The 17,494-nt window shown below is 40.2% G+C and overlaps 1 protein-coding gene across 1 annotated transcript in view; it reads left to right on the forward strand.

Moving 5' to 3' along the window:
• The first annotated feature begins 9,557 nt into the window (after positions 1-9,557).
• ORC2 (origin recognition complex subunit 2) overlaps positions 9,558-17,494 on the forward strand; it is a 49,892-nt gene continuing 41,955 nt past the window's right edge. Inside the window, exons 1-4 of the mRNA XM_059928469.1 lie at positions 9,558-9,794; positions 12,868-12,916; positions 13,840-13,943; positions 14,413-14,556. Coding sequence (XP_059784452.1) covers positions 13,847-13,943; positions 14,413-14,556 — 241 coding nt within the window. The 5' untranslated portion in view covers positions 9,558-9,794; positions 12,868-12,916; positions 13,840-13,846. The remainder of the gene's footprint in view (positions 9,795-12,867; positions 12,917-13,839; positions 13,944-14,412; positions 14,557-17,494) is intronic.

The raw sequence follows: 17,494 nt of genomic DNA on the forward strand, positions 1-17,494 counted from the left end.
CCTGATGCACACACTACTTTGTGTGTGCCCTCCAAGACTGGAGTCTCTGTTTCCCCCAGTCCTGTTGAAGTCCTGCAATCAAATCCCACTAGCCTTCAAAGTCTGATTCTCTGGGAATTCCTCCTCCCATTGCCAGACCCCCAGGTTGGGAAGCCTGACATGTGGCTCAGAACTTTCATTCCAGTGGATGGATTTCTGTGATATAATTGTTCTCCAGTTTGTGAGTCACCCACCAAGCGGTTATGGGTTTTGATGTTATTGTGATTGTGCCCCTCCTACCGTCTTATTGCAACTTCTCCTTTGTCTTTGGATATGGGATATCTTTTTTGGTGAGTTCCAGTGTCTTCCTGTCGATGATTGTTCAGCAGTTAGTTGTGATTCCGGTGCTCTCACAAGAGGGAGAAAGTGCACGTCCTTCTACTCTGCCATCTTGAACCTATCTCCCTGAACTTTTAAATTTATATGATACCCTATTAAGGAAATTTATAAAATTAAGGTGGGCTTCCCTGGTGGCGCAGCGGTTGAGAATCTGCCTGCCAAAGCAGGGGACACGGGTTCGAGCCCTGGTCTGGGAAGATCCCACATGCCGCGGAGCAACTAAGCCCGTGAGCCACAACTACTGAGCCTGCGCGTCTGGAGCCTGTGCTCCGCAGCAAGAGAGGCCGCGATAGTGAGAGGCCCGCGCACCGCGATGAAGAGCGGCCCCCGCTCACCGCAACTGGAGAAAGCCCTTGCACAGAAACGAAGACCCAACACAGCCAAAAATAAATAAATAAATTTTAAAAATAAATAAATAAATAAAATAAAATTCTTCCCACACTGCCTACATTCACAAAGCTTTTCTCCAGTACTCCCTTGAGTTAGTTGGAGAAGAGCAGTTCCTAAATGCCTTTTAAAAAAAAAAAAAATAAAAAATAAAATTAAGGCAATATATAAAATTACATATAGCACCCAAAGTAAGAAATAACATGTAGGCAGGAGAGAAATTAATCCATAAAATGTGTTCCACACTTTTATGTTATTGTTGAGATACAAATTTCTCTCTGAACTTTATAGCAGCCAAATACAAAGAGGCATAGATTAGTCATGTGATTTTCAGGTATCCTTAAGATAGAACAAATCAACTTCTCAGGTGAAGCATGACTGTTTCTAATACTGAGACATTAGAACTAATTTTCTTTCCTGGGTCCTTATAAGAGGAGCCATCATTATTACAGTACCATTTACACTCTTCAGCAATGTATGAAAGTGCCTGTTTTCCTGACAGTCTTACCAGCAGTTAGTTCTCTAATCAATAAACTTTTCACTCTTTCCCACATTGTCTTTTCTAAAGGTAATACTTTAGCCTTCTCTTGGAATGTGAGTTTAATGAAGGGCTGAGCCTCAGGCCTCCTTTTCCCTTCCCTTTACATGCACTCCCTAGAAAAATCTCTTCTATACCTTTTCCTTATGGCTATTATTCCTTATTGATGGATCAAAACTTTGTTTTCTCTTTTATATCTTGTTATGCCTTAATCCAAAATTGCTGGTGTAGATTAGCAGTTCCAGAAGAGTGGCTTAAGGCAACTCACCAAGCCTGTTTTTTTTTTCTCCTCGACTCTAGTTCTGCATTAGTTAGGAAGAATGAGCTTTACCAGTTGACAGTTTCAATTTTCCTTTTATTAAAAATGTATTACTTGGGGCTTCCCTGGCATTCCAGTGGTTAAGACTCCGCGCTTCCACTGCTGGAGGCACAGGTTTGATCCCTGGTCGGGGAAGTAAGATCCCGCATGCCATGCAGTGCGGCCAAAAAAAAAAGTATTACTTGCTCATTTTGAAAACCTTAGAAAATACAGAGAAAGTACAAAGGGGAAAGTCACTTTAAGGTACTGTAATAAAATAGTGAATATTAATAAGATAATGGAGGCACTATCCCTCCACACACATACAAGTCTGGTCCAGGTCACAATACTTGATGGTCCAAAGATGAATTAAATAAAAACAACATTTATTCAGTTCTAGGATGTGCCAGGCACCATTCTAAACACTTTGATGAAAGTGCCACAATTCAATATTCAGTTAATACAAGTGTCTGATAAGTAGTTATTCTTCCTATTTAAGAAAAGGAAAGTTCATCTGTCCAAGGTCACAGAGCTAGTAAATGGTAGAGCTGAGATTGAACCCAGACACTCAGGCTCACAGACTTGTGCACTTAACTATCAAGATACTGCTTCATACAATGTTGATTGTTCTCAGCTATTGGTACACTTGCCCTATCCCCACAAGGCCAAGGCCCCGGTGGAGTTGGGAAGGAAGGGGAGATTTGACCTCAGTAGAGCTAGATAACTAACAGGCAAATTAAATCCATGAAAGAATTGAGTCCTAATACTCTAGGTATCCATAGTTATAAACTAACTTTTCTCCTACATATATACAATGGTTCTAATTGTGTACTATCCTTAATTATGTACCATTCTCTGGAGAAATGAGAAAATAGTCTTTCTGTGGTTCATATGAGGAACCTCAATTGTGAAAAGCTAGAAGAGGCTCCCAAATACAGAACTTAAAAATATTTTAGTTCCTTCCTCCCAACCACCGTGGAAAAAAGTGGCCAGGTAACTTAGGAAGAAATCAGTATTTTGTTAGACTTACTTGAAATTATTTTATGATTTAATGTTATTTTAAACTACATGGGAGAGGGTAGAAATAAAAGTCTTTTGTGTTTAGGGCCTCTAAAGGTCTAACTGTGGCCCTAGGTCATAATCCAAATAGGATGGATATAATCTGTGGTAACAGCCCTAGTTTTGTTCAAGATGTTATATCAGAAAGGGATGGTACTGACTTTTAAAACTTGAAGGGCCAATCACTTTCGGCACTTTGTCTTAGGGAACAATGTTTAGTACACACTGAATGATGAAAACTTTTTTTTATGGCAGATTATGTTAACCAGTACAAACTTAGGTTCTGAATCACTGTATAATTTAACTAAAAAGCACTATTACATTCAAAAAGATTAATCACAGGATTTTAAGAAATCTATAGACATTAATTTGTTATCAACTGCTATAAATAATGGTGTTATGCACACTGTAAAATTATTTCTGAATTGAAGATTATAGTCTATATCTAGTTTCCCAGAACTTGAATTACTGTATACACATTTTTTAGGGCTTACTCTGCCAAATCTTTCACTGCTAATTTGTGTGTGATTTATGAAGGCCTCATTATCCCTGGTTCAAGAAAATCCTGCAGATAAAATAGCTTCTGGTTACCATATTCTTTTATTCCTAGATGCTAAGACGTAATCACTTTTGTTTCTTGAGCATGATTAAAATCAATTGATATCTTTAAATATCTCTCAGTAGAAATTACTTGCTGAGGCATCTGCCACTGACATTCTAGACCTACTGTACCCTTATCAAGTGTGTGTTTAATGCATAGCATCTAGGTCATTTCATATCTGACAAAAATTTATTGCCAGTTTTCACTCTCCCTAGCTCAGTGGTTTTCACCCCTAGCTGAACATTAAAATCATCTGGGAATTTTTTTTTTTTTTTTTTTTTTTTTTTTTGGCTGCACTGGGTCTTCCTTGCAGCACACGGGATCTTTGTTGTGGCCTGCGGGGTTGCGGCATGGGGACTCTTAGTTGCGGCATGCATGCAGGATCTAGTTCCCCGACCAGGAATCAAACCCAGGAGCCCTGCATTGGGAGCTCAGAGTCTTACCCACTGGACCACCAGGGAAGTCCCTGGGAATTTCTTTTTTAAATTCTGATGAACGGGCCACATTCAGGCCCTCTGCAATTGGGATATGGCATCAGTAGTTTGTTTTTTTTTAATAAATTTATTTTATTTTTGACTGCATTGGGTCTTCATTGCTGCATGCAGGCTTTCTCTAGTTGTGGCGAGCGGGCGCTACTCTTTGTTGCAGTGTGTGGGCTTCTCATTGAGGTGGCTTCTCTTGTTGTGGAGCACAGGCTCTAGAGTGCAGGCTCAGTAGTTGTGGCGCACTGGCTTAGTTGCTCCACGACATGTGGGATCTTCCCGGACCAGGGTTCGAACCTGTGTCCGCTGCATTGGCAGGCGGATTCTTAACCACTGAGCCACCAGGGAAGCCCAGCATCAGTAGTTTTAAAAGCTCCCCAGGTAATTCTCATGTGTAGTCATCATTGAAGACTCTCTTTAATCCTATGACAATCTTCTGGCATTCATACCTAAACTTTCCTTCTTCCATCCAGAACCACTGACTCAGTAAGAATGTTTTCCTAAAGAAATATATAAAACAGTAATGACAATATAAGAAAGGCAGTAATCCATTCCATTAAAAAAATATATTCATTCATATCAATGTTGCAATTTGCCTTCTCTATTACCTTAATCAGGCCATTGAACACTATGGGCATCAATACAATTTCATTGGCCCCAAACTTAAGCCCCCAACACTTTGAGGTCCTTGTACTTCTTGGCCTGCCCTAGTTCTATTCCTTTCAGTTTCTGTCCCAAAGCTTTATCACTTTAAGTATCACTTTCTCAGCAGCCTCAACTCTTGCTTCCTCCATAAAATGGAGGTCATCAAGCTAGAACACTCTTAATTTCCTCTTCTCACCTACCACTTCAAAGAACAACTATATCTGCAACTATCCTCATCCCCTTGCTGCCTGCCTCAGAAGATGAAGTATCTCACTTAACTTCTTCTTGTACTCAACATCTCTGGGTAATTCTTAATTTTCCCCCTTTGGATTTAATCTATACGCTAATGACCCCTAGATCTCTCTCTCTCTCTCTCTCTCTCTCTCTCTCTCTCTCTCTCTCTCTCGACCTTGACCTCTTGAATGAATTTCAAACTCATATCCAACTGTTTGCCGGATGTTTGAATATCCCTCAGGCACTTCAAAGTCAAGATGCCTCAAGCTAAACTCAATTCTTCTACTCCTTCCCTCTATTTGTAAACTCTCTTTCATAGCACAATTGGGAACTTATACCCAAGCAACCAAACCAGAAACCTGGGAATTATATCTTTCCTCTCCCTTACCTCTATAACCTGTCTCCAAATCTTGCTGACTTTGCCTTTTTTTTTTGCAAATCCATCATTTCCTCTCAACTTTTACTACTACAGCTCAAATTCATGTCTTATTTCATATCCACACTGCTTTGATAGCCTCCTAACTAGAGCCCGTGCTCCTCTCAAATTTATCTTCCTTTAGTGATTAATATAAAACTCCTATCAATTATTCAATGGTTCCATCACAGAGGATACGTTCTATGTTCTTTAGCCTGGCCTTTACTTCTCCCATCCCATCTCCTATCATTCTTTTTTTTAAAGATTTATTTATTATTTATTTATTTATTTAATTTATTTTTGGCTGTGTCAGGTCTTAGTTGCAGCATGCAGGATCTTCGTTGAGGCATGCAGGATCTTTCATTTCAGTGCGCAGGCTCTTCGACATGGTGCTCAGGCTTCTCTCTAGTTGCGGCGTGCAGGCTCCGGGGCACGTGGGCTCTGTAGTTTGCAGCACGCGAGGTTAGTAGTTGTGGCATGAGGGCTTAGTTGCCCCATGGCATGTAGGATCTTAGTTTCTTGACCAGGGATTGAGCCTGCATCCCCTGCATTGTAAGGCGAATTCTTTACCACTGGACAACCAGGGAAGTCCCTCTCCTATCATTCTTACTTACACTTAAGATTTAAGTAACACCAAACTTTGTATTACCACACCCAGTTTGTATTACCATATTTTCTTCCTGAAATTCCTTCTCCATCCCTGTTCTCTACCGTTTAAAGTTGGAATGGCCTTTACTCTGCTACCCCACCCTCTTACTCACTTACCCACCAGGCTGAGCTAAATGGTATTTGTCCTAGCAGTTCTCAGTAAATTCTATCTCTGCACTTAACACCTTAGTATTGAAATTATCTGATTCCTCCTACCCAACTAGAATCTTAAGGGTAAGGGACATACCTGGGCACTATGTTCCTGGTACAGGTAGGCGCTCAGAGTTCACTGAATAAACTGAACAGTTCAAAAAAGAAGACCCAAAGACAAAATGGATTTTTTTCAAACAGCAAAAGTATCAATATAAAGCTTTTCATAAGACTGGCAATAAAAACAAAAGTTAATTGAGTTTCTCAAATTTAGGAACGAATGCAAATATCTCTTAACTTGTCCGCAAGAACTACCTGGTCCTGGTTGATTAACCTAGATCTTTCACTGACATCTATGCAGCTATTTAAGTTATATTTCAATTTGCAACATAGGAACTGGTATTCTTGAATTTGATCTTCTAAAATATAGTTTGGGTAAAAACTCTTGTTTGAATATAAAAATAATTAAACTTGAAAAAATGATTTCACATTTTTTTTTAAATAAATTTATTTATTTATTTATTTATTTATTTATTTATTTATGGCTGTGTTGGGTCTTCGTTTCTGTGCGAGGGCTTTCTCTAGTTGCGGCGAGCGGGGGCCACTCTTCATCGCAGTGTGCGGGCCTTTCACTGTCGCGGCCTCTCTTGTTGCAGAGCACAGGCTCCAGACGTGCAGGCTCAGTAGTTGTGGCTCACGGGCCTAGTCGCTCCGTGGCATGTGGGATCTTCCCAGACCAGGGCTCGAACCCGTGTCCCCTGCATTGGCAGGCAGATTCTCAACCACTGCACCACCAGGGAAGCCCGATTTCACATTTTTTAACTCAGTCATCTTCCTGAGGAAGAAATACATAAAGACATTCTGATTTGTTGTGCTGACAAATGAGATCATTGGTGAAGAAAAATGTGCAGCTGATATCTTGATGCTCAGTCTGCTGTTTAAAAATTAAAACTTTAAGTTATTTTTTCTTTAGAAATCTAAACTTGATGACCCACATTCTTTTTTATATTCCTTCTTTTATAGATATAAAGTCTTTATCTCTGAGGTATTTTTAATTACAGTTCAGAATAAATTTTCTTCTGGTTCCTACATAGTCTTTTTGCTCCTGGTCTATTTGTTTTGTCTCTTTCAGAATTGAGGCTTTATTCAAAAGTTTGGTGAAGCAAAAATTGACTGGAAAGTCTGCCTGCAGGGGCAGGGATTATCAGTTAGCAGGTTTCAATGTGGATCAGCAGATCAACTGGCTTTTCCCATTGGGGTCTCCTCATCTTCTGATTAGTCTCCTGAAGAAGAAGTGTTTAAATAAATGACTAGTTGCCAGTGCTCTCTGGGAGCCAAACAAGAGAAAATTCCCAGTCTCCCACATAATCTTCCAGTTCCACCCCCACCCCCAAATTCAGTATGACTTCTCATTTCTACTCTGTCGAGTCTCAATCCTCTGGTTCACCTTGTAAACACCTGCTATTATGCTAAGTATGACAAGAGATCTAGGATCTAATTGTTCCTTGTTTCAGACTTTGACCAGTCCTCCAGTTCTCAGTCCCATTCTCCTCTTCTGACTTCAGAGGTTCCTGTACACTAATTCCTGAGACTAACTGGAGTTCTGGGACAGGAAGAGACTTATTGTCGTCATCCTTTGCTGGCCTGGGTTTCAGCTTACTCTGCTTTGCCTGATCACCATACATCTTCCAAAATTTTATTAACTTCTCTCACTTCCTTTCCTGTTCTTTTGTGTGTATGTTTATACTTTAAAAAATCTTTTTGACTCTGTTATTTTAGTGGCATTTCAAGACAGTGTTCAATTCACCATGTTTAATCAGATTCTATTAGAGACTTTTAAAGCCTGGCCCTAAATTTCAAACTATAACCCAATTAACTGCTGGCATCTCTACCCCCTTAGGATATACACAAAATTGACTTGGTCCTCTCTTTCTCTTGGAAAAATCTAATGTTCTACACAAAATGTGTGTGAATACATGTGGGAGTTGCCATTTTATGATCACCTCTATCTTCAACTTCCTACCACTTCTGAATTCTGGATCTCCATTCTGAATGGTATGGCTCTTTGTTTTTATCTAGCCTAGTATCAATCTAGAAGGGAAACTCAGCTCCTTCCCTCTATTTTCCACACATATACCATTAAAAACAAAATCACACCAACTCCTTTGAGTTTGCAGAAGACTTCAGTGAAGATTTGAGGGGGAGATGGAAGAGAGTTTACATCATAGAAACATAAAGAACATATTAGTTGAATATTAAATACTCCCAGATCTTCACATTTTTAAGAACTTTTCAAGCACTTCACTGTTAACTGTTGGCTACGTTTTCTTTCATCTTCTCTCTACTCAACCCCCCAAATTCTTTATCTCCAATGTAGAGAAAATTACCTTTCTCTTTTGTTTTCTTAAATCCTGCTAACCAAAATGGAATACTGAGCTATCCAGGCTACAACCATTTCCATTTCCCAATCTGATGTCCTAAACAGCTACAACCATTTCCATTTCCCAATCTGATGTCCTAAACAGCTTCCAAAATGGTGTGACTCCATCTGTCTCTTCCTTCCCTCTGCTCCCTCTCTTTACCTCCTTTATCCAGAATGATCTTTCAATACAAATCTGACTAGTGCCCTAAGGGCCAAACTAGCCCTTCATAACAACAGACCCAACTTTGGCACTTGCCTCTTGGCCCTTTATACACCCACTATATTGATTTGGGCCTTCTACCTGGAAAACTTCACCCCTCCTCTTTTTCTGGCTTAAAGCTACTCAATCCTCAGGTTTCAGTTTAAATATCTCTTCCTCCAAGAAAATTGTTCCTGAATCCTGCTGTACTTTAATTAGATACTCCTGCCAGTGGTTCGATAAACACTGGACTTCCCAAATCGTAGCATTTTTCTCTATATTGTCTATTCAGTATCTTCCCCTATAGGATCTACTGTGAGGGCAGAGACCGTGCTCAGCTCGCTCAAAAGTGTAACGTTAGTATCTTGTACGCAGGTTTTGTTTTGAATGAATGAATGAATCCGAATAAAATCGTATTATTAGTGGGTAACACTGTTACCCCAGCAGGTTCATTCCTTTTCTTCCTCATTATCTTTTTCCTCAGCTTTCTCCGCGTCTATTCCTTCTATTTGCCCTGTCTCTTCATCCTATTAGCAGTCTGATTCCCATCTCCACATTCAGTGCCCCAGCCGTAATTCTCTTCTTACCAGAGAGCATTGCTCCCCGCCTCCCCACCCCAAACCCCTGAGAGGCACTTGATCCTACCTTTCACGGCAAATGAGGTAAAGTTATAAATAAATAAATAAATAAATAAATAAATAAATAAACTCAAATTCATTCCCATTATCTTTTTCCTCAAAAGAAGGTATAAAGAGAAACCAATGAACACTTTCAAGATTGCGTCAAGACAGAGGGAGCCCACTAAGCCCACTACAACTCCTCCAGTTTCCTCAGATCTAACCAACACTTCCTTCTCCCTTCACCGGAAACGGAAAGAGGAAAAGCAAAGCCCAGAACCCAGCGCTTAGGGATTCGTTTTCTTCGGGTTTCTTGTGGGCGAGGTCATCAGACCGGCGCCGACTGGAGGGCAGAGCCGTCGCTCTCAGCCAACTCCACCTCCTATTGGCTCCCTGGGGCTCCGCCTCCTGAGCAGGGCGGGAGATTCGGTGTGCAGCAGGGAGGCTGCCCATCCCCCCCGCCCCCCCCCCCCCCCCCGCCACCGGCCTCCTGAGCGCCCCTGATCGACCCTGCGACCCGGCAACCCTGCTTCTGCACTGCCTGAAAGAATTTGGCCTTTCCCGCTGGGGCCGAAGCCGCCTTTCCAGCGGCGACCATTCAGCGGGGTAGCGTCCGGCAGGCACGAGGCGGCCGCCGCCGCGCCACCCGGAGACCTGGCGGTGCGTGGTTGGGCGGCGGGGCAGCCTGCCTCCCTCTCCTGCTTAGCTCGGGGCTTGTGAGGTGAGTCCAGGTGCACCCAGTCCCCGGCCTTCGCCTCAGCACTCCGGGCAGGGTCGCTGCGCCTCCCTCTCTGCCCTCCCCAGGCTGCCTCCGGCCCCGCCGGCCTGAGGACCCTCGGCTGGCCGAGCACGGCCAGCTGGTCAGTTGCGCGAGGCCCAGACCGAAGTCAGTAAATACTGGTTGAGGTGAGAGGCTCCCTCTTTAAAGACCGTTCCTCTGTCCAGCAGTGATGGGCCTTCTGTGCAAGGGGTGTCTGTTACCAACGTATCTGTTTCCCGGCGCGATGAGCCTTCTGCGTGCAGAGGGAGAACTGTAAAAATCCATACCGAAAGTAGTAAGGTGTCCTGGGAGAGGAGCAGGTACAATGAGCGCTGAGGAGGAAGAGATCTTGTCTCAGAACTACCACTGGAGCGAGAACCCTTTGATGTCATCCCAGCCTGGAATCACCAAATGAATCCTCCTAACTGAACACGGTCACCCTGGGACAGTGCTTGGTTGTAAAATGTTGATAAACCAGGCTCCTTTGGTAGAGCTTTTTAAGTTAAAACAAGTTGATGCATTATTTTTCGCTTTACAGCTGAAATCCTAATAGAACCACTACACCTTCCCCTAGTTAAATTGCAATCTGAAGAAAAATAGCATGGCCCTACACCTTTGTGTGATGGCACTGCACATTAAATGGGCATCATTCATTCAGCATTTATTGAGCACTTTTTCTGTTAGATGTGCTGACGAAAATTGATCAGTAGTCGATCTAAGGAAGAAGTGGAAAATTTTATTTGAGCCAAACAGGGTTATAACTCCGAGAACAGCCTCTCAGAAAGCTCTAAGAACTGTTCCGTTTGTTAGAAGTCAAAGCACTGTTAGATGTTTTTGAGACTGTGGGCTGTACATTAGATGGCATATTATTGACAGTTTACACAATCCAAATCTACACATACAAAGCAGATAGTGGGTCATGGGTCATCGTGGCCCCTTACAAGATAAGAAGGAAGTTATCTCCTAAAGAGGTCTGGTTAATGCAGATGCGCAATACACACTAAAGTGGAGGGAGGAGGCCCAAATAGGCAAAGAAAAATTTTATGTTTATGTTTAAATATGTTTAAATCGTCTTGCCATAAAATATGAATTTTATTTCGTCAGGCATTAGTTGGGATATGGAGTTGTACAAGAGATCTGCATGGTTAGGTTGAAATTTAAAGTAAAAATACCCATAGTAAGGAACCTAGTTAGCATTTTCATAGGCCAAGCACAGGGTCTGATTTAATTGTCACAACTTTGTCCAAAGTCACACAGTTGTAAGTGTGGAGTTAAGATCGGAACCCAGGTTTATCTGATATTAAAATTGGTGCATAGCCACTAAACTATACCACCTTCTTTTTTTAAAGGATTATGTGTTTTTTTAATTTTAGCAAATCTTTTATTTGCTCTCAAAGGAGAGTGTATTGTGTTAATACTCATTTGGTGGTGCTGTATTACCTTGTTAACTCCTTGAAAAGAGCCTACTTAAAAGTAAGCACCAAGACAGTGCCTTGAAGAGTAAGTGGTCACTAAATATTTTCATTTTATTATGAGATTGTACTGGGGTTTTTTTGTTTTTGTTTTCAGAAAATGTTGGAGAAGAAGGAAGGAAAGGTTTCTTTCAAGGTTTTTGTAGAAATTTCAATTTTTTAATTCTGTACTGTATAATAAGATGCCTTAAAATCTGGAAAAGGAAATTACATATAAATGCATTTGGCTACAAACAAGACTAAGTTAGGCTGCCTCTGTCCAGACAATTCTTACATAAAATACCATACGGAAATTGCCTAGGACAATATTAAGTTGTCTAGAATATTTGTTTTTAAGTTTTCCTTGAAAATCTTTTTTTTTCCCCCTGAAGGGACTACTAAACTTTTGCTAATAAGAGGTAATGTAACTGACCTTTACTCCTTTTGATTGCCAGGAAGCTAAGAGCCCAAATTCTTTGTATGATTTTATTTTTCTGCCTTTCTTTATATTTTCCCTGATCCAGATTCCCTATTAGTGTGTATAGTTTATCATTTGTTGTATTGCACTGCTTATTGTCATTGCTTCAAATCCTTTGTAGAACACAGCAGTATATAGTTTTAAATAATGTAGACTATGCTTCTCTTAAAAGTATGCTTGATAGAACTAGTGATGTTTAACCTAATGAACTAGAAACCTAGAGGAACTGTAGAAGTTCTTGGATATTTGAACCGCTGTGTGGAGAATGACTAAACATATTATGAATAGTTTCCAGAGGTCAAGACAAGCATTTAGGATAACAGATCTGTATTTAATGGCAGGAGAAGTGTGTCATTTAATAAAATGATCAGGGTCTTTGGAATTAGTCAAACTTGGGTTTCAGCCCTAACGCACTTTCTAATTGTGTGAATTTGAGTGAGTAATTTAATCTTTAACCTCAGTTTACTCATCTGTAAATTGGGGGAATTATATGTATTTTAACCATCTCAGAGAATCTGAGGATTTATTGATCTGGTATATGTAAAAGTGCCTAATACAGTGCCTGACAAACAGCCCCTTAAAAAACTTTATTTTATACAGATAGAAAGAAATTGTGTTTCTTAATTTTGTATAAATGTCACATAGATGCATTAAACTTATTCTCTAATACACCCAATTCCCCATAATAAGAAGCAGTATCATGACTAGAAGGTTGGTCCAAATGGATATGTTCTACTGGCAGTGGCCATATAAATTATAGATGAAGTATAATCTTTGTACACAAAGTATAAACCTAATGGAATTGTTGTGAGGATTAAATGAGAATACATATAGAATATTCAGAAGTGTGTCTAGCACATAGTAAGTGCTCACATTTTGGCCTCCCTCCACCTCCTTGCCCCCAGAAGTTAGATCTTCTCAGTCTCTAAGGCTCCCTGGCCAAAATGGTAATGGTGATTTTGCCCTTTACTGTGCCATCATAACAACTTTGGCTTTGTAAGATCTGCCTTTATCTACTCATCTTGTTTGTTAAAACTCATGAACTTCTTTGGTTGCTTTTGTTTTCCTGTTAGCTGGCCTGACTGAGTTCTTTTTCCAATTACAGGTGACTCTACTTGAATTTCCCAGCTGCAGAATATGTAGTACCTTTAAAGGTAAATGAAAACTGAGACAAATCATTTAAGTGTGCTAGTTACAAAAGAAAACTTGGCAACATTTAGTAAGTTATCTGCATGCAGATAACTGACTCATGGGGGACTCAATCAGTAGATCCTCTTGTCAGGGGAAAAGGCATAAATAGGATTTATGAGAGAGAGAAGAGAGAAAAAAATTCATTTTTTGAGTAAACTGATTAGCTGACAACTAGTTGGAATCGTTTATTTGTTTCAGGCATTAGCATTATAAGTTCTGAAACTAAATTTTGTCAGCATAGCCAGAGTTGATCAAACTTTTGCTTGCCAAATCTGAAATTTGTTCAGTGAAGAACTGACTCTAACGTACTGGAAAGATTCATGCTTACTCTTTAGTTACCGAGATACCTAGAAAGCCATATTCATGATTGTCAAGTTGTTTGGTGAGCATGCAATTTAATAGTAAAGGGGGATGCTTGAAGATTATTTGATCCAGGCTTGGTACACCAGTGAAGCACACAGACTTCCCCCAGTGGACTGTATCTTTCTAGTGAACAGATATGAAAATCCACCAAACCATTATTCTTTGTTTGGCTGCCCCTTTTCTAAACTCTCATGTATTAACCTCCCCCTTTCTAATATTGTTGTTATTCTGTATATTGGTTAGAGCTTTCTTTACAGGCAGAATTGTTTTCTTGTCATTATATTTTAGTTGCCTTGATTGGATTTGGCTTTTTCCTAATCTCAGGCACTTCTTCCTCTCTTCCATTTTTCAGTTAAGAATTGAGTTACTTATTATCAAAAACACAATATCGATACAATAATGAATAATGTATTTTTCATACTTAAAGACTTTTAAAACTATTATGCATTCATTATGTGAATGTTTATTTGGCTGTTGATATGAATTTTTCATCACTTTTGAGTGCTTTATTGCTTTTGTTTAGGTTGGCAATGATGAGCAAGCTGGAATCAAAGGAAGACAAGATGCTGGAGGTTCAGTTTGTTGGAGATGATGATGTTCTTAATCACATTCTTGATAGAGAAGGAGGTACTGAATGATTATACAATTGAAGGGATGCTCATATAATGGTTATGTATTATTTCACTTTAAAAATAATTTAATCTTCTATTTTGAAAATACAGCACAGAATATTTGATCTAGTAAGACTGCAAATAAACCTTAATTTTTAGTTTATTCCATTCAAAATGTTTTGAAAATTAAAAATAATAAAGCCTCATCTAATGTGAAATGCTTAGTAGTGGTGGTAAGTGATAACCACCCATTGTAATTAAAATGTGTAGTTATTTTGACCCCCCAAAATATATAATTTCAAGGTTTTGTTTTTTTAACTTATAAACTGTGGAAGAGAGATCTGTACTTGAATCAAAGAGAAAACACTGAATTTTTTTCCAGCTTTTAAGTAATGACTATGTAATAGTATAGTTTATTTATTTAAATGTAGTGTTTAGAAAGAATTTATACCTGTCATGTTCTAATTCTTTGGATGTTCTTATAGGAGCTAAAATAAAAAAGGAGCGAGCCCAGCTTTTGGTCAACACAAAAAAAATAATAAAGAAGCCAGAATATGATTTGGAGGAAGATGACCAGGAAGTTTTAAAAGATCAGAACTATGTGGAAGTTTTAGGACGCCATGTTCAAGGTATTTGTGGGGTTAGGGGGGTGGTGGTTGTTGGAGTTGGGAGTGTACGCTCATATTTCTGTGGGTGGCCGAAATTGCTTTGCAGGATACATAAAGGTAGTCTGGTAGGTTAGGCAACATTGTGCTACAATTTTTTTCCCAATTTTTTTTTTTAATATTTATTTATTTATTTTGGCTGCGCCAGGTCTTAGTTGCGGCATGCAGGATCCTTGTTGTGGCATGTTGGCTCTTAGTTGCGGCATGTGGACTTCTTGGTTGTGGCGCGTGGACTCTAAGTTGTGGCATGTGGGATCTAGTTCCCTGACGAGGGATCGAACCTGGACCCCCTGCACTGGGAGCACACAGTCTTACCCAGTGGACCACCAGGGAAGTCCCTTTCCCAGTTTTTTAAATTGTAATATACCCATAACATAAAATTTACCATCTTTACCATTTTTAAGTGTACAGTCCAGTTATATTAAATACATTCATAATGTTGTGCTACCATCACCATCATCCACCTCCAAAACTTTTTGTGTGGTGTGCTATATTATTTTATTTCTCATCAGAAGAGCATTGCTTCAGGGCTTCCCTGGTGGCGCAGTGGTTAAGAATCCGCCTGCCAATGCAGGGGACATGGGTTCAAGCCCTGGTCCAGGAAGATCCCACGTGCTGTGGAACAACTAAGCCTGTGTGCCACAACTACTGAGCCTGCACTCTAGAGCCCATGAGCCACAACTACTGAGCCCGTGCACCTAGAGCCTGTGCTCCACAACAAGAGAAACCACCACAATGAGAAGCCCACGCACCGCAGCCAAAAGTAGCCCCTACTCACTGCAACTGGAGAAAGCCTGTGCCCGGCAACGAAGATCCAACACAGCCAAAAATAAACAAATAAAATAAATTAATTTAAAAAAAAAAAAGAAGAGTATTGCTTCAGATTTTTTCTCTACAGTTGGAAAGGTTGGAAGCACTGAGTTCCTACTGTAGGTTTTTTAATCTATACATAGTTCTTTTTTTTTTTTTTTTTAAAAAAAAAAAACCAGTCTGGTGCTTAAATATTTTTAGAAAGATAGTCTACAGACCAAGCACTCTAAAGTTATTTTTTTAAGATAGCTGTACTTTTAACTAATTTGAAATAATTTCATAAAGCAAGTCACTTTATTATTACCTTGATCTTCTTTACAGAAATAGTTAGAAGGAAGATTCCAAGAAGTAATGTGTTCCAACCTAGGCATACTAGTGTTATGTTTTTTTACACCTAAGCCGGATTCCTGCCAGATTGTGCTTAAAAAATCTTAGTCTTGAATTATAATTTACTTAGGGCTCAAAGAGCACAGATTTATATTAGGGTGTAAGGAGAATAGACATACTTCAGTTGACTTAAAAAAATAAAGATCAAGGAACAAAATCAGTATTGTTGGGCACTAGGGGCATTGGAGCTGGGAGCATGTTAAGAAATGAGGGACTTTGCTTTCACATATTTCGTGGTCTCCCTCATGTCATCTCTGTGCATCAATTCTGTTCTCTCTATGCCACCTGTCTCCCTCATGTACGTGTCTTTTACTCTCTCATATTTGACTTATAAATGGCCACTGTGACTACTCCCAACCTTTTTGTCACCTCTTGAGTGATACTGCTTCTGGATTTGTTCCCAGTGTTAAATGATATGATATACAAAACAACCATTGTCCCTCAGCAGGCTTACTGGACAGAGCATATTCTTGTTATTTATTTATTTATTTATTTATTTATTTATTTATTTATTTTTGGCTGTGTTGGGTCTTCGTTGCTGCATGCAAGCTTTCTCTAGTTGTGGCGAGCGGGGGCTACTCTTTGTTGCCGTGCACGGGCTTCTCATTGTGGTGGCTTCTCTTGTTGTGGAGCATGGGCTGTAGGCGTGCAGGCTTCAGTAGTTGTGGCATGTGGGTTCAGTAGTTGTGGCTCACAGGCTCTAGGGCGCAGGCTCAGTAGTTGTGGCGCACGGGCTTAGTTGCTCTGCGGCATGTGGGATCTTCCCAGACCAGGGCTCGAACCCGTGTCCCCTGCATTAGCAGGCGGATTCTTAACCACGGGCGCCACCAGGGAAGCCCTTAGGGCATATTCTGAATAGAACTTTGGATTCTTGACTATTGTGTTAGACCTAAGAAGACATTGAAAAAAATATTTTTTCTAAGTGTTTTCTTTAAAATAGCTTCTTACTGTAATGGTAATACATATCTGTAGTAGAAACTCAGTGCTTCCAACCTTTTTCTCGTAACGGCACCCACAGCAAATGATATTTGGAGGCACACTGAAATAAAGCGGAAAATTTGGGATTTCCCTGGCAGGCCAGTGGTTAGGACTTGGCGCTTTTACTGCTGTGGTCCAGGTTCAATCCCTGGTGCAGCCAAAGAAAAAGAAAGAAAAAAGAAAAGAGGAAAATGCTCCAGACCGAGGATAAATGCCTTGGGCTTCTGACCCCTGTTCCCACCCCCTTTGCAGGCCCTGACTGCATCCTCAGAGGCCTGAGAGGATCAATACTCAGCACACCTGTAACCCATGTCTTTAATTTCTGCACACTGGTTGGGGAACTTTGCTTTAAAGCTGTATTTCTCAATCTTTTTAAAATTATTATCCCCTAAGGAACCTTTCTAGACTTTTTCTCCTTATCACCCCCCACCCATGAAATTTTAATACTACATATATGCTGTATGTCTCTTTATGTACTAAGATTCTTTGGAGGGCAACAGACCATTGCAATATCTAAGATGTTTTCCACACTCCCCCTCCTCCCACCAAGAGCCATTTCCATTGCATCAAGAGCAGTATTATTCCTGTTGAGAATGCATGCTTTAAGAACATGGACCTGGGACTTACCTGGCGGCGCAGTGGTTAAGAATCTACCTGCCATTTAGCTATCAGTCATAACAATGTTGCTATGAATATACATCTATCCTGGTATACACACGTACTAGTT

Source organism: Balaenoptera ricei, chromosome 7 (assembly GCF_028023285.1).
Source record: "Balaenoptera ricei isolate mBalRic1 chromosome 7, mBalRic1.hap2, whole genome shotgun sequence".
Classification (NCBI taxonomy): domain Eukaryota; kingdom Metazoa; phylum Chordata; class Mammalia; order Artiodactyla; family Balaenopteridae; genus Balaenoptera; species Balaenoptera ricei.